A 26,284-nucleotide genomic window follows, 5' to 3' on the forward strand; every position below is an offset into this window, starting at 1 on the left:
CATACTTAACATTACATTATGCTTTGTGACGTAAATTACGCTGGAAAATACCCCCTGCCGTTTATTAACAAACCATAAAGCACTGCATCTTATCATTCTGTAGATAGGTCAAGCAAATAATGCTTGTTCTCATATAGAAGAAATGTCTTCCCATATCCAAGGTCACAAACGTTAGACACTGAGAATGAGTATAGTCAGTTTTACTCTCAGTGTCCAGGCAATGAAATTAATTACGGCTGTTGGTTTCAGTCATTATTTCTACACACACACAAACACACAAACAAACACACACACATATACACATATTGACATAGGCACAGGCGCGCGCTTGTGTGTGAGGGAGAGAGATTAGGGAGAGAGAGAGGTAGAGAGAGAGAAAGAGAGACTAGTATAATCTAAGCTGTGTCCGTTACCTTTACAAATGCTGTACAGAGGTATCATAAGAGACCAGGCATCTTCCATATCTCTCATGTATGAATACCGCGGTTTGCAGTACGCACTTTTGTGTCCTATATCATGCCTTGAACGATATCCCGTACATTCATTTCATGCACAAGCTATTTAATATCTGGTGCACAAGATATGATATCATTTTGTATCCTATCTATTCATTTACATCGTGCGCACAATTTAGTGTCTCATATGCACGTTGTACAAAAATAGAACTTTCCTATCCATAAGAATCTGTCACCCCCCTCAACCCTGAGAATAAATTTAAATAGTGATATCAACCCAAGTTTAAAATCATTTGCCAAGTATACACAGCCTATACCCAAACATCAGGAGAGACTTTGTGGTGCTTTCATCAGATAACCTATCTCTGTCCAATGACAATAACTGCTGATACGTGAATGACTTCCTCTTTACAGCTCGGTGGGTCTCGGTTGTCTGAACGCCAGGTGACACTATATACTGAGACTGATGCATGTAACGTTATCCTGAGAATCGGCATTTGAAGTTACAGGTACATATATGGCTATTTAGCATTACTTAATCAGCATACGTCACATTCTGCGTGTTCTGATGCTCTGACGGGTTAAATCATCGGTAGGTAAGTACTGAAATTTCAACCTTTTCATTCTGGTATATTCATATCCAAGAATTTTCTCCCGAGATTCATGGTCACAAATGTGCACCCTGACAGAGAATGCGTGTGGTGTACTGTCCCAATTCTCAGGACAAAATAATGAATTATTGCTATTGGTCTCTAGACTGTAAACGCGCGCGCCGCGCATACAAACACACACTTCTCCTATATTTTTTCTATGGCTCAGAAAGTATTAACACATGACACACCTGGCACGTTATTACACAATATTCTGGAAACAAATAGCTACTCGCTACGAATATACACTCCCATACTTGTCCACGTGACAGGTAAGAAAGTGTGCCTCGGCTCTCGTGATTCTACCAGCTTGTTATTGTCTCTAAAACTTCGCCTGTTTTCCAAAGGTTCATAGAGATGTAATGTTCCGAGAGAAAAACACTGGAGGGGTTGTCATTGTTGAATAATTATTTATTTAATAAGTATTGCGCTGACATCAGCGTATGACACGAACCTGGTCATAGGTCAATGATAAAGGCTACTGTCGTAATGCCTTGCAACGATGGTCCAAGTTTTGTTGGCAAACACATTTTCTCGACGGTGAATGCGTGTGGTGTACTGTTTCAATACTCCGGGCAAAATAATAAACTATAGCGTTTGGTTTCAGTTATAATTTCAAGACTGTACACACACACATATACATTTCGTATAGCTTTTCCATACCTTTCTGAAAGTAATTACACTATAAATGCACGTTGTAAAAGAATATTCTGGAAACAAATAGCTAGTCGCTTGAATGTACGCTCGCATATTTGTTCACGTGACTTCATAGCAGACAAGATAGCGGCGGCACGCCGACAGAAAGGTAAGAAAGTGTGCCTCGGCTCTTGGAAATTCTACCAGTATGCTATCATCTCTAAAACTTAACCTGTTTTCAAAGGTGCATTGAAAGGTAATGTTCATAGAGAAAAACAATGGAGGTGTCATTATTTAATAATTATTTAATGACTAAGTATCGCGCTGACATCAATGTATGACCTGGTCATAGGTCGATGATGATAGTTACTGCTGGATGTGCTGCCTTGCAGTGATGGTCGAATGTCGCTTCTAAATCCCCGAAGGTGATGTGCCCGCGTCCTCTGCTGAAGTTTATGAGAGAACGTTGACCCGTTTGCAATTTTGACCTGTAAGTATTTCAAGGGCGATGGTAGCCTAGTGGTTAAAGTGTTCGCTCCTTACGATTAACACCCACTTTCGATTCCCCATATGGGTACAATGTCCATTTCTGGTATGTTTCACCCTGTAAAGAACTTTTTATAAACATGTCCCAGCAATTCTTTAACCATGACTATGTTAAAACAGGCAGACTGAACACGTACACACGAAATACGCATAATGACACACCGCGAACATGAACATACAAAGTACATCAACACGCACCTCACACATGAGCACACAATGTGAATGTGAACACATAATATTAACATCGCATGAATCCTGTGTGATGGTGAACCTAGCCATATGCACATGTATTCCAAAATGTTATCTACAAGCCAGGACCAGGGTTATCTGCTGGGGCAAAGTCAGTGATGTCGTCATGGCTGCAACAGTGAGCTCTGATGTCACTTATCACAGTGCATGACATAAACTGATTAACACGAATTTTATCAGAAACCGTTGACAGTTGTTTACAAGAGGCGTTCAACATGCTAAGGTGGTGTGTCTATCTGATTTCTTTGATGCATGTCCCATTCAGGACTTGATTTTAGGAAATAACTTTTACTTGCACCCAGTGCAACATAGAATGATTACACTATATCTGGTGTAAGAGGTGTTAACCAAAAGCCACAAAACATTCAAATAAATTTAAACCATCCACCATGTATGTGATATTATTTTATGGACAGTTTTGTCTAAATTGCTAACCGGCTAGGGCCAATGTAGGATGCAAATGTGGTGTAAGTCTCCACGGTCCCTGGTATGGCGATCTACTTTCGGTTGTTGGCAGTGTAAGGCCTGATTTTAAATTGTAATGTCCTCTTTAATGATATCGTTTTAAGATAGTATGCTAGTTTTACTTTATATCCGCGATAACGTGAACTTTTACTATTCTTCAACAGGCTTTTACTTTCTAATTGTGTTTGTCCCTGTCATAATAATTAAATGCTTTCATTACGATATGCCTGAAGCAATCTTTCACTTATTCACTACCTGTACCCAGTGAAACCTCAAGTAATCATCTCATTGGTGTTGTACATGGTAAGTGAGAGAATAACCTCATGATTGTTGCAAGGGGCGTTTAACGTGATTAGGTGGTGGCCCACTCAGAGCTCAGTTTAGGGACTCTGTGAAACCTCATGTAATAAGCTTATTCCACTCTGCAGAATTAGGTCGTACCTGCTACCTCAATATGGTCATTACAATGTAAAATGCTTGAGCTCTGGTGTTGTTCATAAAGAACATCATTACAGGAAAACAATCCTGTATCTGAAAAGATCATTTCATCTTACTCAGTACAGAACGGAACATGTAAGCAAGACGGTCCACCGAGACTACCTCTGTCACTATATGACAGGGGCTCACCTATTCACATGACTGCCTTTTCGCCTTTTTTCTTTGCACATTTACTCAATGTACAGTTCGCGTCACATATCTTCGGCAAAAAGATTGACTATTGCCTGTTTTGACTCTTTCATGCACAAAACAAAATTTATATAGAGAAGCTAATAATAGAATCTATACAGCACAGCTGTGATCTGCAGTCTTTGCTTATATTCAATAATGTTGAAATTGGGATATCCAAAGGAATTAAAAAGTACGTAATGATGACCAAAATTATGTAAATTTATATATAAACAAGATGTAAAAGCAATACGTTTTCAGACACTCATGATAGTACTGACAGGAAATTCTAACAAATATTTTGGTACCATCCCATGCCTTCGGTTGGTAAAACAGTGCCTGTTTAATAAGAAGCAAAAGTATATGTTTTTGAGTGATTGATAATTTCCCTATGTCAAAATAATATTTGATAGTAAAACCATCAGGACCAGGGCTTTTCTCATTTTAGTTCTTTTCAAGACTTTTAGCAATCCTGCTGTTTGCTGTAGAGATTTGATCTACCAATGATGGTATAACATCATTTAAGTTTGGAAAAGGGATATTTTTAAGGATCAGTATCTGAAATTTTCTGCTGTTGATAAAGTTAAAACAAAGCATTCTAACATGACTTTGGTAAGTACTAGATTGTGATTGGTTAATCAAAGTCATTTAGAGTTATATAATCAAGTGCATCTTTTTCAAATCTTCATAACACAGTTATATATATCTGGAATGTCTCCCCGTATACTGGACCTCCGACGATAGTGTGAACAACATCACTTGACAAGGTTTTGCTTGTGTATGTGTACGACATGCATTGGGATGTTAGATTTATTTCGGACAAACTAACGATGACTCAACTCAGTAAAAGGTAATTATAGACCTACTTTGTGAATAACTGACTCAGTCTGAACTTTGCTTTTCAGGATGACTTATTGTGATGGCTAAATACTTCGCAAAGATGGCATGTTATGGCAGAATGGACTGATAGTAGGTATCACCTGCAATGTCTAATCATACACAATCATGCCAGTGATGTCACTCATGGCTTTTTATCTCATGATTGAGGACCCGTGAAGGTCCCGGGTAGAACAGGCTTTCAGCAACCCATGCTTACCATAAAGACTCGATTATTTACGGACCGGCGGTCTAGCTGGTATATTGCTGAGTGCGGCGTAAATCTAAACTCACTCACTCATGATTGTGTGTAATGCTAGAAATGAAATGTGTATGTTGTGATAATGCAAACATATACCCGAAACATGTTTCCATAATTGTTCATTATGACATCTACGTGAAAGCCTTCTGTTGTACAGTGATTGTTCATGTTCCTGCCACCGGTGCATATATCTTACAAGTGCTTAAATCGCGTTTTCATTGATAACTACACAGTATCTCCCACTTTCTCTGGACATGTTTTTTCATCTTCTTTCTTCTAGGTTGTTGTGACTGTGAAGACATAGCAACATCCTTCTCATCTTATTACAAGGGGAGGTATTTCTTCTTGATACACCTTGATGTCAACCTATTTTCTTCTAAACTTAAACACAACGAGACAAAAAGGAGAAAGTTGAAGGAAATCGAGAAGAAAGTATCAGCGTTAAGAAATACCGCAGGCGGCAAGATCCTTGTTCATCTGCACGGTCAAGATCCAGAAGATAGCTATCTTGGGCACTTTGACAACTTTACTGACGCTTGCCTGAAGAATCTAATCCCTGATGGACAACTGTTCACAGATGTTTATAGACGTCAGTGGTTGCGGGATGACTTTCCTGGTTTCGACAGTACACCTGTTCTTCTCCTCACTGTAAACAAAGCACGGTCTGTGTGCACAGTACATTTTTACACGAAGGTTCCATCAGATTGTATGATTGAAAATGTGTCGACCATTGGTTTCGTCTCTCTCTTGACCAGAAAGGTGATCACAACGACGACAGAGCCAACACTGAGGGGAATCCACGACTTTGAGAAACGACTTCATGAAAACAGACACATTGAACTTAAAAGTGTGTTCACGAAAAGAGATCGAACATTTCATAACATTTCCTCGTTTGTTGATTACATCTGGACTGATTTGAGATTCAGGGAAAATTTATGTTCCATGTCAAAACTTGAAGGTGGGGGTTCTTTCTTCGTGGGAATTAACGAAAGAAATAGAGAGGGAACGTACGACTCGAGGCAAATAAATCCCAGTGGTTTTCCTTGCAAATGGAGCGTTGACGAGTTCAAGACGTCTTTGGAGGATAAACTAGAATGTGACGCATCCTATCAACGACCAGACGGTGCTCTCACTACGGTCCCCATCACTCTTATTAAAGTTGCACTGTACAACTCTCCTTTGCAGACAAGTTCTCAAAATTTTAAGATTTTAGAAATTGCAGTTGGGTATTCTCCGGGCATTGTATTCTATAACATAAAAGGCCCAGAAACCTACACCATTGACAAGGAGGGAAACATACGTAGAATGGAACACTGGGAATGGTTGGAGAGAATATATAACGTAGTTGGTGATAAGCAGTTGAGAATTGAGAATAATGTCTGACTACAGCAGTAATAAATCTTCATTTTCACATCCGTCATCTTTCTCTGACCAATCTTTTAAAGTCTTAGGTGGCACAACTTTGCATTCTTCTCGTTATTCTGAGGGTAAGCACAATTGTCTTTGTTGTCAAAATATATCAGATACTCCTCCCCCCCCCCCCCCCCCCCCCCCAAAAAAAAAAAAACAACACAAGCAACAAGTATTTTCAGAGTACTATATTTATTAATCTCGAAAGGTTTTTTGCTGGCATGTAACTGAAAAATAAATTATTCAAAGAATACATAACAATTTGTGACTGTCAAATTGAAGTAACTCATAAAATTTATAATATCACCAGGACAGAACAACCCTCAGAAACAGCATGCAAAATGTGTGGCATGAATGTGATCCACATTTCAATACATGCAGTTTGATCGGTTACAACATTCCTGTAATCATTCCCTTGATACAACAACCTAACCTCCTTTTTATGGATAATAATGCCTGAGAATGAGTTCATACTGATGTTGTTTAGACCAACAACATCACACATGTGGCCTGCTGGGTCAGTCGATCGTAATCCCACTGAAACACGCCTGAGACATTATTTGAAGTGTATTTATGGTCTCGATGTTTACCCTTAGACTCTGGATGAACTTGAACAAGTGCTACAGAGAATGGCAGAACAGCACTCATGGGGCCAGTGTAAAGAAAAGCAAAAGCTTGATGCACATGATGATCACACGCGTTACTTATCAGTGCTTCACTGTCCAAAACTGTTAGCACTTTGTTCCATCAACGCAGCACACTTTGCATGACTGTTTCAAGGGTACATGGTTTTTGGTGATAAGTAAGTCTATTACTGCTCAATACCATTTCGTTTCATTTTGTACATCGTGTGTACATTTGTTTCACCTTTCTATTGCATCATTACTAGATGTGCAATTTCAATGAACGAAAATGTAGTGACACTAAAAAGTTGTAATGCTTAACCTTTTGTGACTTGAAAGTACAAAGTCTGTCCAATATATGCATGTCTATATATTCACACACCACAAGAATAAATTCAAAATTGAAAAAGAGGCAAAATAAACAGTATTACTAGTTAATAATAGGAACAAATATGTCACTAAGGTGGCAAAACGCTCATATAACTTAAAACAATCACGTCATTCTTCTAATTTGTACTATATGCTTGTCTATGTAAGTGTCTATTTTTAACTGATTGTTCTCTATCAAAGTTTTGATTGATGTTGTTCTCTATCAGATTCTGCAACCAATGACAAAAAGTGGAGATCAACTTCATATCAGAGAATCACACGTAACACCCCTACAGGTACGCCCAGTACAATTCATACATTTTTACAGTATCAGTCGTCACTAATATTGTCAGGTTTCCAGTCTTGGGTTGGAGTCAGTCACTCATATTTTCTGTGGTCATACATATGACTGGGACCTACGTGAAAAAACGGGCTTGATACTGCCTTCTAGTTTTAAAAGATGATTTAAATTATCCCTGGCGAGCGAACATGGGTTTATGGCCAATTGTACGGGTAATCAATGTAGTTAGAGTTTCCTGTATAACTGTGTGTGAAAACTCAGGTTTGTTATTTGTGTTCTGCACATTTTTATTATGTTACTATTTGTTCAGTTTATGTGAATGAAAGTGAAAGTGTTGGAATAATGGTCACGTTAATATGAACAAGATGCTGATTAGTCTATCCCTTTTTTAAAAAAAATCCCAGTTTCCAACATTCTGTTTGAAATCAGTAGGTAACCACCTATATGTATGTAATCAAAATGGTGTAGGTGTAAAACAGGAAATGAATTGAACGCATATGGCTTTTTAATGTGCATGCGAGGACTAAATGTTCTGTGCATGTGTTTTTGCCATTTCAACAAGAAATATCCCCTGAAATGGCAAAATATTCTTCATGAATATATATACAGCTTATGATTATGGCAAATGTTCTGGTTTGTATATAGAAATAAGGAGATTAATGAAAGGTTTCTGAAGTTCTGCTCCTGAAAGGAATACAGCCACCAGTTTCACTCTTAGTTAAACTTGTTGCTATGGAAACGCCAAAAATATTTTATTCAGAAATCCAAAATTACCAAAGGCACCCGCATACCACTAGACTAAGCTATGTGGCAAGCTTGGTGAAATAATAGTGAACAGTTTTAGAGAAAAAGAGCTCTACCACCAATTTCAGTTTAAGTCAAAATTTCTGGCTTGGAAACGCAAACAAAACATATTCTATGCAGAATATTAAAAGTATCAAAAGGTGCCAGAGCACCACTAGACCAATCTATGTGTCAAGTTTGATGAAGAAATATTGAACGGTTTTAGAGTTCTGCCCGGAAAACAGTGCTACCACCAATTTCATTCAAAGTCAAACTTGTTATAATGGAAAATATTTTATTCCAAAAATATTTCTTTCAGAATACCCAAACAACCAAAAGGCACCAGTACACCACCAGATTTATCTGTGCGCAATGTTCGGTGCAAAATACTGAACGGTTTTAAAGTTCAGACAAATCGGCAATGATGGATTACGTACGGACTGCGGAGGATATTAAGGACTTGATCTTCGTGTTTTTTGTTTCAGATAGTGGAGAGCCCAAAAAGGGATATCTATCTCCAATATTCAGTTGCCGCTTGATACAGAAGGACATTTATGATGCAGGTATGCATATTCCTGCTTTTACAAGTTTTCAAGTCCACCCGAACAGTGAATTAATGTTATCTTACATGGCAGTGCAGGTCTCTCAACTGCTGTAAAGATGTATAGATGTCTATATCGCCCATACATATCCTAGCCTATGTGTGTCACTTGTGTACAATGTTGTAAATGTAGCTTGTGCCTAATCCTTTTCTTATAGGAAATACTTTTAAAACAAACAAACAAAAAAGCCACAACTGTTTACATTTTCCCCCTGATTTGTTTGCCTGGGTATGTCTGTGTACGACAAACGTTCACGCTATTGACTGAAGCCACTGACAGTAGTTTGCAAGTATGATCCCTGAATAAAGGTTCTTTCCCAATCATGTGTATTTAATGCTTTGAATTTCAAGGTTTGTTAGGTTTGTTTGTTTGTTTGTTTGTTGTTTGTTTGTTTCATATAAACAGCAAAACATGCATCTATTAAACAACAACAAGTAAATACCTGTGCTTAACCTTAACCTTAAATACCTGTGTTACAATAGTAGGCCCTTGTGAGTATCACATATCAATTATTTTTATACGGTTTTCCAAAGGGATAAATGTGCCTATGGTGTGTTCATAAAATACTTGTATTAAAGTATTTAATCCAAAATCATTCGCGTGAACTCGTGGAAGTAACTGTACACAAAGGGACACACAAACTCGTGATGATGCATCAAAAGTTTCCATGAATTTGCTTTCGTTTGCCAAACAATACTTGTCATGATATCCAAAGTGCTTTATGATTTGGTAAGCATGATCGGGTTAACTGTATGCGATCTTGTAATTACAAACGTGTGGCTGTCTGTCAAGCTTCGGATGCGATTGGAAGCTTGCTTCCTTTCCACAAATCTTAACTTAACTTTATAGTTGAGCCATAATCATAGTATAATGACACTTTCTTGATTTTGCAGGTGAGCTATAATCATAGTATAATGACACTTTCTTGATTTTGCAGGTAAAGTTGTCATCTACCCTAAATGTATGCACAGGATGTTGTCAAGCAAGTACCCAAAGATTCTGTCGGTACTTGAAGAAACATATGGACTGGGAGCATTTATCTATGTTGGATCGTCTTTCCAGTGTTTCTTTGCAAGACATCCGCAACGGTTTCACAAGATTAAGACAAAGTTGATATGTGACATGTGCATTTTCCCAAAGAATAAGCCAGTTATCCTACTAACTGTTGCAAAAGACACAGAACAGAGGGATCATTTAAGTAATTACAATTTGCAAATGAAAAGAAACTTGGAAGAATGGATCAGCAAAACACTGGTTGAATTCAAAGCCTTGTCTGTAGTTGTGATCCCTGGCGACTTTGAAATCGGAAGAAATTTCAAGCAAAAAATCTCTTATGCTGAGACTCTTATGTTGCCGACAAAAGTTCTTCCTTCAACTTTTGCAACAACGATACTGGCTATGGAGACGTTTCTTCGGAAGCTGGCAACCTGCACGTTCGTTCACAGATTTTATAGAGTTTCCGAGGAAACCTTATATCTTGATCAAGACCTATTTGAAGAATTCGTTGAACTGATTGAAGAAGAAGATATCAAAACTGTGTATTCCGAATGTTCAGACTATACTATGCTCCTGGTTTGTGAACTAGGGTATAGGTTAGCTCTGCTTGGCCGGACATTCATCCATTCAAAATCAGAAGAAAAGAGAGAATTTGAAGAACTAAGGTAAGACTTTGTTTCACATATAGCCTGTTTAAAGACACTGTTTCACACCACGTGTCTCCAGAACTAAATGATATTAACTCTCAATAATATCAACTATCAACACTCAGGGAAGCTACCATATAATATATTCTTTTAAACTATGCATTTAGATTACAATGTCTGATTACAAAAATGGAAGGAAGTAATGCAATGATGAAATTAAATGGACTCTTTGCGCCTTCTACCGGACATATTTTAAGGTAGAGGGGTAGGTAAGGTTTTAGGGCGACCTTGGGTCTTAAAGGGCCTATATGCTCCCACATATTTTAAGTGAGCCCAGTACAGTTATGTCCCTTGGAACGCTCATTACGCAGATCTTGGGATTGAGACCAGTTCACAACAAATGAAAACACCGCGTGCGACAGTTTTCGATGTGCGGAGCAGTTGTTCACATTCCATAAAATGCAACTTTTAGTGTTTCTGTTTGGAAACTGTTTGCCCCGAAGTTTCAACCATCGATTTCAGTCAAGTCCAGAGGGATAATAAGTATTTTCTTGTATCAGTAGCAAGATTCAAGGTTACAAACAGCAAGCAAGAACGGATATGTCTCTTAGCATGCTAGGCTGGCACTACATCGAGGCTGAAATAGACAAAAGAAAGCTGATGTTCCTCCATATGCTCACTTAAATCCAGGCACATCTTCAACATCAGACTATTCACTTCAGGCACTCTTCCAAGTCAAAAGCACAGCTTCATCACAGACATCATCGACAAGTTCCATAAATTCAAAATGCAGGACCTGTTCCTGCAATATGTACAATCTGGAGCTATGCAAACAAGATCACTGTGGAAAAAACCCTGTAAATGCCAATGTCAATCTGCCTGGCCCGACAGAGTGCGGACATCAAAACTTACAATTGGCCAGAACCAATTGCAAGGAGCTACGATCATTGTAGTCAGTAGCAAAATGGTATTCAAGTTAGTGCCAGTTCCTCGCACATAATTAGCTTTACGTTTGGGGATTGCTTTTGTATTGCATAAAACTCTATGGTTCGCCTCGACACTTCAACAACACGGAGAATGCAACATCAATTTAACGTCAGAAATATCGTTATTTGCGGTAGTGAACTAAATCCTTGTCAAGTCGATATCATAAAGTACATTTCTCATCCGATTCAATGTAGGAAAGAGTATGAACACCATACCTTTTTGATAAGCAAGGAAAGGATAGTAACGAAAAGTTTCTCCATGCGATTAGCAGTGGCCATGACCGTGTCAATAACTCAAGGGCAGCTAATCTTAGTGTTTACGCAAGATAAGAAAGTGGTTTCCCTTTGCATATGATGCCGTTGCCGTTGCCGTTGCCGTTGCCGTTGCCGTAAAATCAGCCATGCCCAAATACAATGTATGTTATGTTGTGACAGCGCAGATCTCCACATGTATTTCTTTTCGGTCATAGTCGTGTCAATGATTTTGTCACAGTTTATCATTACAATAATCTACGATTGGATAACGTACAGAATTATGTCTCTTACTATTTCTAAAATCTAAAATTAAATCTGACGAGACAAGAGTTTAAATTTATGCATTTTAAATAGAATACAAGTATTGTTCAAATAGGAAAATACACTAGCTGAGTCATGTGAAATTTGCGTAAATAATATTTTTAACAAAAACAAAAAAAAATTATCAACAAAGTACCATAAAGCAATTAACATACTGTAGACAAGTATTTAACAACACATACAACATACACGGAATAATATCGTTTTCATATTTTCCTGTCAACACTTCCATAGTCCTGTCACCCTGTCTTTACAAATCTATTGCTTGTGGGATAAATGTGGGATTTTACTCCAAATAACACCACGTAGATGCCAAATTCTGATTCACTGACAGCTATGGGCAAATCGTGGTACGTTTAGGTGTTAAAACATAAAGCAAGTTTATTTATAATTTATGTTATCTTTTAATTTTCGTGATTATTAGGTCAATAACTCAAAACCCAAATTTTCTTAATGTATCCGTTTGTATTTCAATTTTTTAATATAACGTGATATTTCTGTGGCTGCAGTATCACATTCTTAGTATCTTAGTATTTTTTCAAATCATATTTGAATGTAGAAAAATTAGAGAATAACCCACGCGGTACGAGTGATTATATATGTTATCTTCCACGTTATCATTACAAAGATTTGTGTTTTCTTTGTTTGTTTTGTTTTGTTTTTTGTTTTTGTTTGTGTGTGTGTGTGCTTTTTTTGTTGGGGGTCTTTTTTCTTTGCTTTTAATGTTTTGTTTTATTTTTGTTTGTTTTTTTGTTGTTTTTTTTTTGTTTGTTTTGTTACCATGAAAATTCTGCAAGGTGTGATTAAGAAAGGTATGTCAGTTTTGTGCAGTAGCTAGTTCCATAGTTCCACGTTCTGTTTGTGCAGCATGCTATGCGCACTTGCAGACAACTGTAGACAGGAGGCGAGTTTGATAAATTTCTATCTCCAACGTTGAAAAGTTCGATTTTAGTTAAGATCGCGATCTTAAACCCGTGCTGTCTTAAAATCGTCTTTGTGCAAGTGGATTAGTGCAATTGTATGGTGATTGTAAAGTTAATTGTAGGGGCCTAAGATTGATTGTAACTAATATTGCTCTGTGCAAGTGAGCCCTGGACGTACCCTGCCGTAGTGAGTTCCTGAAGCTCACATCCAGCTTCCTGGTGGCCTCCGCCTTTGTGTACAACTGTGTTAAACCACACCACACCTCATGTGACGTGTAAGACCATTTCCCCTATAGACACATGAACTGATATATATATTTATACATAAAACATGTACATAGTGTCCTGTTCTTGCATTTTCTTGTAATCTCTACACTTGGAGGAAATAAATGATGATGATGATGATGATGATGATGATGATGATGATAAAATAGTGAGTTTAGTTTTATGCCACACTCAGCAATATGCTATCCATATGGCAGTGATCTGTTAATAATCGTGTCTGGACCAGAAAATCCAGTAATCAACAGCATGAGCATCGATCTGCGCAACTGGGAACCGATGACATGTGTCAATAAAGTTAGTCAGCCTGACCACCCGATCCCATCAGTCGTCTGTTACGATAAGCATAGTTTCAAGGCAAGCATTTTTTTGCAGAAGGCCTACTCTACCGCGGACCTTCACAGTCATCATAATGAATGGACTCAGATAAACATACTGACATAAACGACTTGTGAGTACTCTATAAAGCAGCAAAATAAAACACAGCGACTCAGAGATCCTAAAGATAAAACACATAGAAAATATTTCCTTTCAAGGAGCTAAGAAGAGTGTTTCACGTTTAACTGAAACTCCTTCAACCATCTCCTACTCCTCTGCCGTCTCCCGTCCTCCTATTACAACTACAACTACTCCATGGGTCACATCTTCTCAGAAAACTTAATTCCGGAACCAATGACCAAGACCTCTAAATCACAAACAACGGAACCAACGCCAAACAGAAACTGGACGCCCAGAAAGGAAAGAAAAGAAACTACAAACAGTCTGAGCAACTACCAAACCCCGTCAAGGTCCATAACTCCTCAGACCCTTTCCACTAATAGCAATACTTCAAACGCTTCAACATGTTCACGTGACATACCAACAGTGGAAGCACCATGAATCCACAAAACATGATTCGATGGAATTGCAGAGGACTTAAGAACAATTTTAATGATATGCAATGATTGATCCAAGATTTCAAACCAGCTCTTTTGCCTCCTGTTACGATTAGAAATTTTCCATGACAAAAGGTATAAGAAAATCCCCTTATAACCAGCAAAATATAACACTTAGAAGTCTGATCTTTTTCAATATTTTTGTATTAAGCAAAAACAAAATAGGCAAGACACAAAGGATTCACAATAGATGTTTTATGTACAAGACATCTGACTCAAATCTAAAATAATGGGTCACAAATATGTCACATCAACGAAGTCTTGGTGTGAGAATGAGAAACAGTATTACTGTATGCAACACTGCGAGCGGTCATGCAGCTGTTATGTAGGTCAAACGTTGACGGAGGCAGAAAGATATAGATAATGCAGATAATCTCTGTGTGTCCCCGGTGTGTGTCAACACAACCAGCCATTATTTACAAAGTCACTGATTCTGGAACGTTTCAGCGAAGGACGAAACCTTCCCCATGCTTCACGATTGACAAGTCAAACAAACCAAAGGGAGGTAACTTTAAAGTGCTACCTTAAAGGCCTGCCACTAAAATACTAATAGCACAGAACATTTATGATAGTAAATATGGGTCACATTTAGTATCAGCCTAAACTCTAAACAATGTGACCAATAATAATTATCACTTAATCAATATTACAATTTACAGAAGATACACTCTTGTAACACTCCAAGAAACCTGCTTAAAATGGAACGATAAAGTTGGCATCCATCGGTACAGTTCGTGCCACTCTTTTGCTCCTTCGGGTTTAAACTCTGCAGGAGGCACTTCTATCCTGGTCAGGCGGGGTAACCCCCACATCCCTGTTCCACTTAGCACCAACCCACAAACTGTCGCTGTGTGACTCTTAACTTAGGGTTTACACTATGTTCACTCTAGCTTCCTCCATCTTCAACTGCCCACCTATCAGATCTTCAGAAGTTGTACGATCAACTCCCGAAACCCTGCATAGTCACGGGCGTCGTGAACGGTCATAACCACCTAAGGGGGAGTACTGATACAAGGGAAAGATTTTCACTCAAACAATAATTCATGCATCTTCAACGATGGATCAAACACTTATCTCCATCACGCCACTGGAACTTACTTTGTTACTTACTTACTCACTTACAGATTCTAATCTTCTCAATGAATTTGAATGGTCTGTCCATGGTGACCTTTGTGGAAGTGACCACTTCCCAACATGTCTTACTCCCATCAATCCTATGGAGGAACTGAACTCAACAAAGTGGAATTTTACTAAGGCCAACTGACCATTATTCAAACCCCATGTTCTGAAAACCTTAAACCTGACAATTTCAGGAGTATTCCTGATCCCATGGAACTATATTCGGACATCCTAAATGCCGTTGGAGAGAAAGCCATTTCTAAGTCCTCTGCAAACCCAGTCCAAGTAATATTACACTCCACTACTGAGTCTAACAAAACCTTACAGGAGGTCGCGTCAGGTAACCTTTGAGATTGACCAATCAGAACACAGCTGACCAAATCGCGAAAGTGGACATTCGCACATAACTTTTGTACTTTTCATCTAAAAAATGTTCGTATCCGAACGAGGTTTTTTTGGCAATATTCGAGGAAATATTAGCTAAAGGTAACCATGTCAACAGAAGAGAGAGACCTGTGTCAGTGACCTGAATGTTTTGTAACTCCCTCCGAGCTTTATGTAGTAGGCGTTGTCTGATTGGTTTAATCTATTTAACCGTCTCATGTTGATTGGATGGTCTGAGGTCGCTCAAAGGTTACCTGACGCGACCTTCTACTAGAGTTTGTTAGACTCAATTGTGGAGTGTAACAGATATAACACTGTGACTGTAGTGTTTACTAAGACTGTCTGCAAACCCACACATATCCAAACCACTGGTTGATACAAAAAAACGAAAAATATGAAGAAGGTGGAGAAATATTTCTGACAACATCCTACGGCATATAACCTAAATACTGTTAAAATGACAACTGTCAGGGCCAGACGGACATTTACACAAACCAAATATGTGTCCAAGATCAACTCCCGCACACTAATGCCCAAGGTATGATTCCAAAGATTAAGGATCCAAAGCTGATGTTCGCCACCTCGAAGATAGTGGTGCTCTTTTTACAAGTAAAACTGAAATTGCAAACAAACTTGGTGAAACTATGAAAAACGACTCCTCCTGATCCAATTGCAGAAATACAAAGCCCAACAAGAAAGGAAAGCAGTCAATTTTAACTCTGATAATGGAGAAGATTACAATGAAACTTTTTGCTCTCCATGAATTAGGTATTGTTCTGCAGCAAGCTCGTGAATACTGAGGCAGGAGCCGATGATATTCATCATCAACTTCTGAAGCACCTCCCTGACTCAAGTTCCGAAACCCTACTAAATATATTTGATGATATTTGGACATCTGGAAAATTTTCTCCCTCGTGTCACAATGCCATCATCATCTATAGACCAAAGCTGGCCGGTAACAAACTGATCCCTCAGACTACTGTTCAATATCACTAACTATCTGTGTCTGTAAATCACGGAACGCATGCAGAAAAATCGATAAGTCTGGTACTTGGAGACAAACAACCTCTTGAATGAATCAAAGTGCCACTGACTACCTACTGCGTCGGAATCGTTTGTCAAAAACAGCATGCTGTAGCTATCTTTTTCATCTTAGAAAAAGCCTATGGTACAACATAGAAACATGGTATGTGAAAAGATTAAGATGAATCTGGATTGAGAGGCAGATTACTTCAGTTCATATCCCAGTTCATCAACAACAGACAATTTCAAGTACAGGTGGGTTTTATTCTGTTGACTATTCCCACCAAGACCAGGGCGTCCCTCAAGCAGCATCCTGTCTGTCACCCTCGTCAGCATCAAAATTAACAGCCTCACTAAAGTTTTAAATGGATGTGTTGATGGGTCCCTTTTCGTGAGTGATTTTAATATTTCATGCAATGGTAAGAATATGCAAGCAATAGAAGGGCAGGTACAACTCTTAGCAACATCCAAATATGGGGCAAGCAAAATGTTTTTAAGTTATCAAAATCCAAAACAAAATGTGTTCACTTCTGTCGTAATTACAAACCATACAAGAATCCCGACCTAACTTTAAATGGTAGGCCTATCAAGGTTGTAGAAGAGGTCAAATTCCTGGAAATCATATTCGATTGTGACTTACCACACCTAAAATATCTGGAAACAAAGTTAGTGAGTGAGTGAATTTTTAACTTCACATCGGCAATATCTCAGCCATGTTGTGACGAAAACAGTTTACATGAAAAAAATGAAAACATTTTGAGGAATAAAACCTGTCATGAGCAGTAAAAGTACTAGGGTATCACAGATGTGGATAAAAAACTAGCATGGATCTGGAATAGTAAAACTTCTAGTAATTAAAGAAGACAAAACAACATAAAATGCGGGCTATAGAATGAAAACAAAGTGCTTTAAGACCCTTGACTTACTAAAAGACGTTTCAAATACAAAATGGGCAGGGGATCAGACTACGCCTGTACAGATCATTGCTTCGCTCTAAACTAGACTACGGCTCCACTGTCTATGGTGGAGCCTGCAAAAGCAATCGAAAAAATGGACTCTATCCACCATTGAGGCATTAGGCTCTGCCTCGGAGCCTTTAGAACATCTCTGGTGAACAGTCTGTGTGCGGAGGCTAATGAACCCTCCATAAACAACGTATTAAACGTGCACAGCAATATATCACTAAGTTTAGTTCAAATGAGTCCAATCCAGCATACAATTGTGTCTTCAACCCTCTATACAAAAACCTATTTCCTCAAGTGCTAAGCCTGGAATCACAGTTCAACCCCACATATCTGCAGCTAAAATTTATCTCGGTATCATAGCTATCTTCATCACAGTGGCAGATGATGAAGCCACATATTGATCTTACCCTCACCAAACTCAAATAGTCAGAAACAAACCCTCTGGTGCTCCAACAGGAATACAACCAGTTACGTTCTAAGTTTAGCACCCATAGATCTATTTTCACTGACGGATGAATGATGGCCAAGTTGCTATAGGTACAGTCATTGGATCCAAGACTCTCGCCTCTAGAATCCTAGACACCAGTTCCATCTTTACCGCTAAGGCCAAAGCTATCTTTGCAGCTTTGCCCTATATAAAACACCAGACCTCAAAACTTCAGGCACCCGTGGCGAGTCACCTCTATGTGGTGGGTGGTGGGTATTAATGTTTTAATTCTTCTCCTGGAGTATGTCATCCGTGTATCCTTGGTGCTGTAAGCTGGAGACCCGCTTGCTTTAGCATTGTCTTTGTGATACTAAGGGGTGGGTGGGGAGCTCGGATGATGAACCAAATTAAACTAACCATGGTTTATGAAAACCCAACAAAAAAAACCAAACGTCCAGTTGATACTGACCCTGTTGATACTGACCATCGACCGTCTGCATCGATTGAGTATTGGCCACGTTTCATTGTAATTGAGACTCCTGACAAGACACCCTTGAAGTTGAACCCCTTTGCTGTATCCAAGGGTATTGAAGGTATTGCAGGGGATGTGAAGAACATAAGACGCTTACGTTCGAGTGCCCTGCTAATAGAGTGCGGGAAAAAGCAACAAGCAACTAATTTGCCGAACATCAAATCTTTCGTGGGCATTCCGGTCATGGTCTCTCCACACAAAACTCTGAACTCAAGCAAAGGTATCGTTAGAGGTGGAGACCGATTGTTTGGAGATATGTGGGAACCTGATATAGGATCTGAAATGAAGGATCAAGGTGTACTCTACGTCAAGCGCTTTTCAACTCGGAGAAACAATGAAACCATCAAAACGAACACGTATCTGTTTACTTTTTCATGTCCAAATGCTCCCAAATGAGTGAAGGCAGGCTACTGCAACATTCCAGTTGATACCTACATCCCCAACCCGCTAAGGTGTTTTAATAGTCAGAAATATGGACACGGTGTAAATACCTGCACATTGTCTGTTGTGTGTGCTCACTGTGGTGAGAAGACACACACAACAGAAGATTGCTCCAATTGCTTAGGCGACCATTCTTCATTTTCTAAACGGTGTCCAATTTGGAAAGAGCAAATGGAGATCAATAAAATACAATTTACCCAAAATATCTCCTTTTCTGAGGCCAAAAAACTGGTAGAGAGATCTGAACTTTCAGAAAGTTATGCTACAGTAGCAAACACATCATCGGGGTCTAGTTCTAAAGCAACATCAACCACAGCCTGCCAAACTACCTTGACCTGGGTAAATGGCGACTCTCCACAGCATGTGTGCACTGCTATACCATCACAAACTGAGGAATCACTTCTTAATACCTCAAAGTTTTCTTCTGATCACAAATCAGCTTCTCAGTCACACTCAAAGTCTCAATCGACAGCTGATAGTCAACAAACAATGAAAAGTAAACCGAAACCAAAGCCTGATGCTTCAAAACAACAAAGTGGCAGAGCTCCTAAAGGGTCACAAAATAGAATTCAATTGTACAATAAATATGGGTCTCTTGAAGATATGGACGTTTCTGAAAACGTCCATTCTAGGGCACATAGCTTGTCGCCCTCCAAAAGAGTGCGGGGTAGATCCCCAATAAATCCCCCCAAAAGATAGTTTATTCCACTAATATTGTACAGTGGAACTGCAGAGGACTGAGGACTAATTTACATGAATTACAGCTATTAGTCCACGATTTTACACCTTCAGCAATATGTCTCCAAGAGACATATTTAAAACATACAGATACATTTGACCAATTTAATGCATATCATTGTCATTGTTTTGCACCTCCGGGTGATAGGGCCACTAGGGGATCATCCATTCTAGTCAAACAAAATGTTATTCAAAGCTATGTTTCACTTAATCCTAATATGCAAGCTGTTGCAGTGAGAATTACTTTACATGTAGCGTTTACACTATGCTCTCTTTATATTTCGCCGTCTTCAACGTTTCCCAAAACTGATCTTCAAGATTTAAATGGGAGATTTAAATGGGCACAGCCCACTCTGGGGTAGTGTAACTACAAACACTAAAGGAGGACTTTTGTTCTGACAATGATTTATGTATTTATAATGATGGTTCCAACACACATTTACATTATGGTACAGGGACCTATTCTGCTCTCGACTTGTCACTCACAAATTTAGAACTACTACATGAATTTGAATGGTCAGTCCACGATGACCTCTGTGGAAGTGACCATTGTCCTACTGTATTAAAATCTGTAACTCCATCTGATGTTCCTCCATCATCAAGGCGAAATCTTAAAAAGGCCAACTGGGCTCTATATGAAACACTGTGTGTGGAGAAACTTAAACCTGCACTTTTTATTGACGTTCCTGATGCTATTACATGTTTTTTTTCTGATGAACTGAATTCCATAGCTGATGAGTGTATACCAAAGTCCTCTGCAGTTCCACATATTCGACAACCATGGTTCAGTGATGAATGCACACAAGCTAGGAAGGCAAGGAAAAAGGCAGAACATTATTTCCGTCGCCATCCTGTGGTGCATAATTTAAATAAATTTAAAATGTTAAATGCTAAAGCACGGCGTACATATAAACAAAATAAACGCCAATCTTGGCAAAACTATGTATCCAAAATAAATTCTCAGACACCCATGTCCAAGGTATGGGACATGGTCCAGAAAATTAAAGGTAAAGGTACTAAATCTAGTGTCCATCATCTTAAACATGGAGATCAATTACTTACTGATAAATCAGATATTGCTAATAAACTGGGCGAAACTCTCGCTAAACATTCTTCCTCTTCTAATTATGTACCTAAATTTCAGCAATATCAAAAACAACAAGAAAAGAAAACTATTAATTTCAATTCTGATAATGGAGAAGATTATAATGAAACTTTTTCTATTCATGAACTCCATATTGCTCTTGCTCAAGCTCATGGCAGTGCTACAGGAGCTGACAACATACATTATCAACTCCTGAAACACTTACCAGAATCCTGTTTAGAGACGCTCTTATCAATTGTTGATGATATTTGGACTTCGGGGAAATTTCCTTCTTCATGGCGTGATTCTATAGTAGTACCAATACCTAAACCTGGACGTGATCATACGGATCCAATTATCGTCTGATTTCATTAACTAGCTGTGTTTGCAAGACCACTGAACGCATGATAAATAATCGACTTCTTTGGTACTTGGAAACAACTAATCTTATCACAGATATATAATGTGGTTTCCGTAAAAACAGAAGTACTGTCGATCACTTAATGCGTTTAGAATCATTTGTGAAAAACGCGCTAATTAATAAACAACATACTGTGTTTATCTTTTTTTGATCTTGAGAAGGCATATGACACTACTTGGAAATGTGGCATTTTAATAGATTTACATGACTTCGGGTTGCGAGGTCGTTTGCCTGAATTTATTGCCAAGTTTTTAAATAACAGTCAATTCCAGGTCCGTGTGGGTTCTACCCTGTCTGATCATTACAATCAGGATCAGGGTGTTCCACAAGGCAGTATTTTGTCTGTCACACTTTTTAGCATCAAGATCAACAGTTTATCAAAAGTTTTATACGATTCAATTGATGGATCGCTATTTGAGGATGATTTTAATATTTCTTGTCGTGGTAAAAATATGCATACCATTGAACGGCAATTGCTGTTGTGATTAAACAAGATAAATAAATGGTGTCTTGAAAACGGCTTTAAAATTTCTATATCAGAAACCAACTGCATACATTTTTGTCGTAAATATAGACCACATAAAGACCCTGATGGGTCTCTACATGGCACGCTGATTAAAGTTGTGAAGGAAGCCAAGTTCTTGGGTCTCATCTTTGACTCACACTTAACGTTTTTACCACATATTGAATCACTTCAGGCTAAATGCCTGAAAGCACTTGACTTATTGAAAGTGGTGTCAAATTCTAAATGGGGAGAGGATCAAACTACCCTTCTCCATCTATATCGATCACTCGTACATTCTAAACTTGATAATGGTTCCATCGTATATGGTGGAGCCTGTAAAAGCAACCTTAAACTTCTTGATTCTGTCCACCATCAAGGCTTAAGACTTTGTCTTGGGGCTTTCCGAACTTCACATATTGATAGTCTCTACGTTGAGGCCGATGAACCATCTCTTACTCAGTGTCGTATAAAATTGTCTTTACAATACATTACTAAACTATATTCTACTGAATCTAACCCTGCCTATAACAGTGTGTTCAGTCCGCTTTATGAGGATTTGTATAACAAAACGTCTTCTCTTGTTCCGCCTCTTGGGCACAGAATTAAACCATTTATTTCTTCTGCCGGTATTGAGCTGGAAATCATAGCTCCTTCCCGTCTTCTCTCTTCTCCTCCTTGGCAGTTGGTTAGGCCACAAGTCGACCTAACATTAACATTATTTAAAAAGTCAGAAACAAATGGCTTACAATATAAACAAGAATATCATCAATTAAAACATAAATATAGCAATTACAAACCCTTTTTTACAGATGGATCCAAGGACGGTGGTGCAGTGGCTTGTGCCACTGTCATTGGATCCAGAACAATATCTTCTAGACTACCAGATAATAGTTCTATTTTTACAGCAGGAGCTAACGCCATATTCACAGCTCTCAAATATATTCAAAGACACCGTAAACGTAAACAATATATAATCTATCCCGATTCTCTTTCTTGCCTTCAGGCTATTAAAAATATTTCTTGCAAACATCCACTTTTAATAGAAATTATTGAATTCTATAATGATCTTGCAACTGGCCAATACGACATCGTCTCCTGTTGGTTACCCAGCATTTCAGGTAACAAAATGGCCGATCTTGCTGCCAAGGATCCAACAAATCCGTGACACCACTTCTTATCCCACACTCTGATTGTAAAGCTAACATTAGATCTTATATCCGTGATCTGATGTAGAAGAAGTGGGACACCCAGGTAGGCATCAATAAATTACATGAAATAAAACCTTATATTGGTTATTCCTACTTGGGTTGTCAGTCCAGATTTGAAGAGGTCATACTACGGCGATGTCGTATTGGCCATACTAGATATACTCACGCATACCTATTGAAAGGTGAAGATCCTCCGTTTTGCATCCCTTGTGATGAGAGAACCACGGTCAAGCATATCCAGGGAGTTGAAGTAGCGTAAAATTAGTGTCCTCCTGAGAGGGTACTTAAGTCCCAAAACATTTCATGTACGCTTTGACTTCCACTGTTTTTAATCGTATTATATGTGTATTTTTAATTTTGGGCTAGATGTAACTAAACAGCTGAGGGGATGATGTAAAACCATCTAGGGTCCATGCAGGTAGCAAAAGTACTGTAAGTCCCCATGGCCCCTAGTATGGTGACCCGTGAAGGTCCCGGGGTAGAATAGGCCTTCAGCAACCCATGCTTGCCATAAAAGGCGACTATGCTTGTCGTAAGAGGCGACTAACGGGATCGGGTGGTCAGACTAGCTGACTTGGTTGACACATGTCATCGGTTCCCCATTGCGCAGATCGATGCTCATGTTGTTGATCACTGGATTGTCTGGTCCAGACTCGATTATTTACAGACCGTCGCCATATAGCTGGAATATTGCTAAGTGCGACGTAAAACTAAACTCACTCACTCACTCACTCACTCCCTAGTATGGTGATCTACCTTCAGTTGTTGGCAATCTATAGCCTGATTTTATGTTGTATGGTCCGAATAGTGATATTAGTTTTAACTTTCCACACTAGTTTTAATCCCAATTGTGATATTCTAGTTGTTTTACTGTCCCTCCTTGACAGGTTTTTATAGTATCCTTATAGTTCATTTCAGTATTTAACGTTCTCGTCACGATATGGCTGAGATATTGCCGATGTGACGTTAAATATTAACTCACTCACGCACTCAAAACTTCATCGTGTTTACAGAGTCATTACCCTTCCTTCAAGCATTTCAAAATGTTACTTCAAGTCACCCTATCCTCCTGGACAATTTGATATCGTCTTCTGCTGGCTGCCGGGTCACGTCGGATACGTTTTGGCTTTTAATCCTCACTGATGTCATATTGACGTCATATTTTCCTTAAACATTAATCAGATCTGTTTAAAGATGTCAGTTCTAAACTGTTTGGTTTTGTCATATTGAAAGTGCAAAAACTACTGAACGCACCTCGTAGTTCACTGAGAACCGAAACCTAAACTAAATAGTAGAACCAATTCTCAGGAAGCATTTGTTTAAATTTCTGTCGTGTTCTCAGGAAAGCTACAAAGGATGACATTTGTGAATAACATGTTTGTGACTTTTAGGAGTTACCTAAACACTCTGCCTCTGACCCATATAACAGTATATTTGCTGGTAATATGTAAAACCATTTCTGCAGATGCTTGTGTTGTAAATAACCATACCGAATTCTGTTCCATTACTTGCCTCTCGTATCATCAGTAAATGAAATTCAGTTGAAGTGCAGCTTCCACCAAGGGAAACTAAATAATATAAACACTAATTAATGATACCAATTGGCTACATTTTGCTATGTTTCCAGGAGGGCACAAAACCTGTCCATCTCAATCACTTACGACGACGGTATTGCTGATGAGAATTTGAAAGTAGGGGATGTGCTCTTGTCATCGTGGAAAGGGGGTGCGATTGTATTTCGATCAGGTAAGTTCGTTCATTAAGTTCGTTCATTTTCTAGAAGGTGTGTACTGCTTGACAAATAACAAAGTATAGTCATTAACACTGCAAATAAGGGAAAGAAAGATTGAAAATGAAAGAAACACAAACGATGAATGGACTCAGATGATTTTCATACACAATGAATGCCAAATCTGAATTTCTCATGACTGTTGGTAATATTGGGATGCTGAAAATTGTATATGTTGCTGGCATCATTGTGTTTAGAGGAGACAGAGACTGCAGCTGCTCGAAGAACCTTGGCGTCAGCTGTTGTTAACCACTGTACAAAGGTGCAGGATGAAAAAACACGCAACAAATTGATGGACCTCATTTGTTTGCACATAAAGAGGACAGAGGAACAATTAGAGAACACTCTGCATCGTGCTGACTCTAAATACCAGATATCAGCATTGGAATCGTGCGATCTATGTCTGCGAGATAAAGAGACGCCTCTATATCCTGTGCGGAGTAAGTATATGTTGACTGGTTTTTAGAAGTGAGAATATTCAGTTCAATCTATGCCTCATTTAAATCCAGTAAAGACTGTGACATTTTTAGGCAGAAACACAATATCAGACTTTTCGCAGCATTTCTGTATGATAGAACATAAATGTTATTAAAAATAGCATTTGGTTTCCGTGAGAACTCTATGGCAATGGTTCATAATTTTGAACATTTAACTTTATGGCCGAACCCTCTCTTCCAGCTGATAGAGTGTCTGGGTTTCTGACATCGGAGATGCCAGGGTAGGTATTCATTCATTCTCCTGTTACCATAGACCTAGTTCATCTTGACATCCACATGATACACCTGTTTGTACACATCTGTAGTGAGAAAGAAAACGTTTCGTGAGAGTGTTTGGTCACTTCACTAAAATGACATATTGCAATGGCTTTCTAATTTGGCATGATGCATTATGATTGTTCAATCGTTCAATGGTGCTTCAGGCGACCTGTCAGCCATTTGGCAAATGCAAATGGCGTCACTACCAGAAAATGACCATGTGATTGTCCTCATCATCACTCATAATTTCTGTGTAAAGTGAACAAATACCGTCACGGAACGTCTATATTTGTTACATATTACGATCAACTTTGCCACTTCAGCAGATTATATTTGCAAGGAATACACTACCATGGGCAGCATCTCACAATCAAGTCAGAGAACATGATTTTGAGCGGTGTGGACAGAACTTAAATACAACAAAAGTAAAATACGTTCACATGCATGATATGATTGTTCCTTTACTGTGCCTGAAAATGTCCCCACAATATGTAAAATCTTTTTCTTTAACACGTGCTTGTTTGTGATGTGTTCCACAATATTCATGTCACATGGCTTACAAATAAATATTGTTGAGTATCATGTTTGCCTTCCAGTTTCACAGTGCCAGAGGAACTTAATTCACTGTACACGGATTCTCAGACATCAGAATCAT

At 38.7% G+C, this 26,284-nt stretch overlaps 1 protein-coding gene across 1 annotated transcript; it reads left to right on the forward strand.

Moving 5' to 3' along the window:
- The first annotated feature begins 853 nt into the window (after nucleotides 1–853).
- On the forward strand, nucleotides 854–25,891 carry LOC137259618 (uncharacterized). Its single transcript, XM_067797233.1, has 9 exons — nucleotides 854–964; nucleotides 4,573–4,636; nucleotides 5,086–6,292; nucleotides 7,435–7,503; nucleotides 8,777–8,854; nucleotides 9,831–10,554; nucleotides 24,713–24,831; nucleotides 25,072–25,314; nucleotides 25,794–25,891. The coding sequence occupies exons 3-9, from the start codon at nucleotides 6,181–6,183 to the stop codon at nucleotides 25,889–25,891; spliced, it is 1,443 nt and encodes a 480-aa protein (XP_067653334.1). The 5' UTR covers nucleotides 854–964; nucleotides 4,573–4,636; nucleotides 5,086–6,180.
- The last annotated feature ends 393 nt before the right edge of the window (nucleotides 25,892–26,284 follow it).

The sequence above is a fragment of the Haliotis asinina genome, chromosome 13 (genome assembly GCF_037392515.1).
Source record: "Haliotis asinina isolate JCU_RB_2024 chromosome 13, JCU_Hal_asi_v2, whole genome shotgun sequence".
In the NCBI taxonomy this organism is placed as follows: Eukaryota; Metazoa; Mollusca; class Gastropoda; order Lepetellida; family Haliotidae; genus Haliotis; species Haliotis asinina.

Bases quoted from the DNA above. Each gene is read 5' to 3' on its own strand.
- LOC137259618 (XM_067797233.1), top strand. From the start codon at position 6,181: ATGTCTGACTACAGCAGTAATAAATCTTCATTTTCACATCCGTCATCT. The intron at 6,293-7,434 runs GTAAGCACAATT...GTTCTCTATCAG, and splicing joins TTCTTCTCGTTATTCTGAGG to ATTCTGCAACCAATGACAAA. The intron at 8,855-9,830 runs GTATGCATATTC...TTGATTTTGCAG, and splicing joins GAAGGACATTTATGATGCAG to GTAAAGTTGTCATCTACCCT.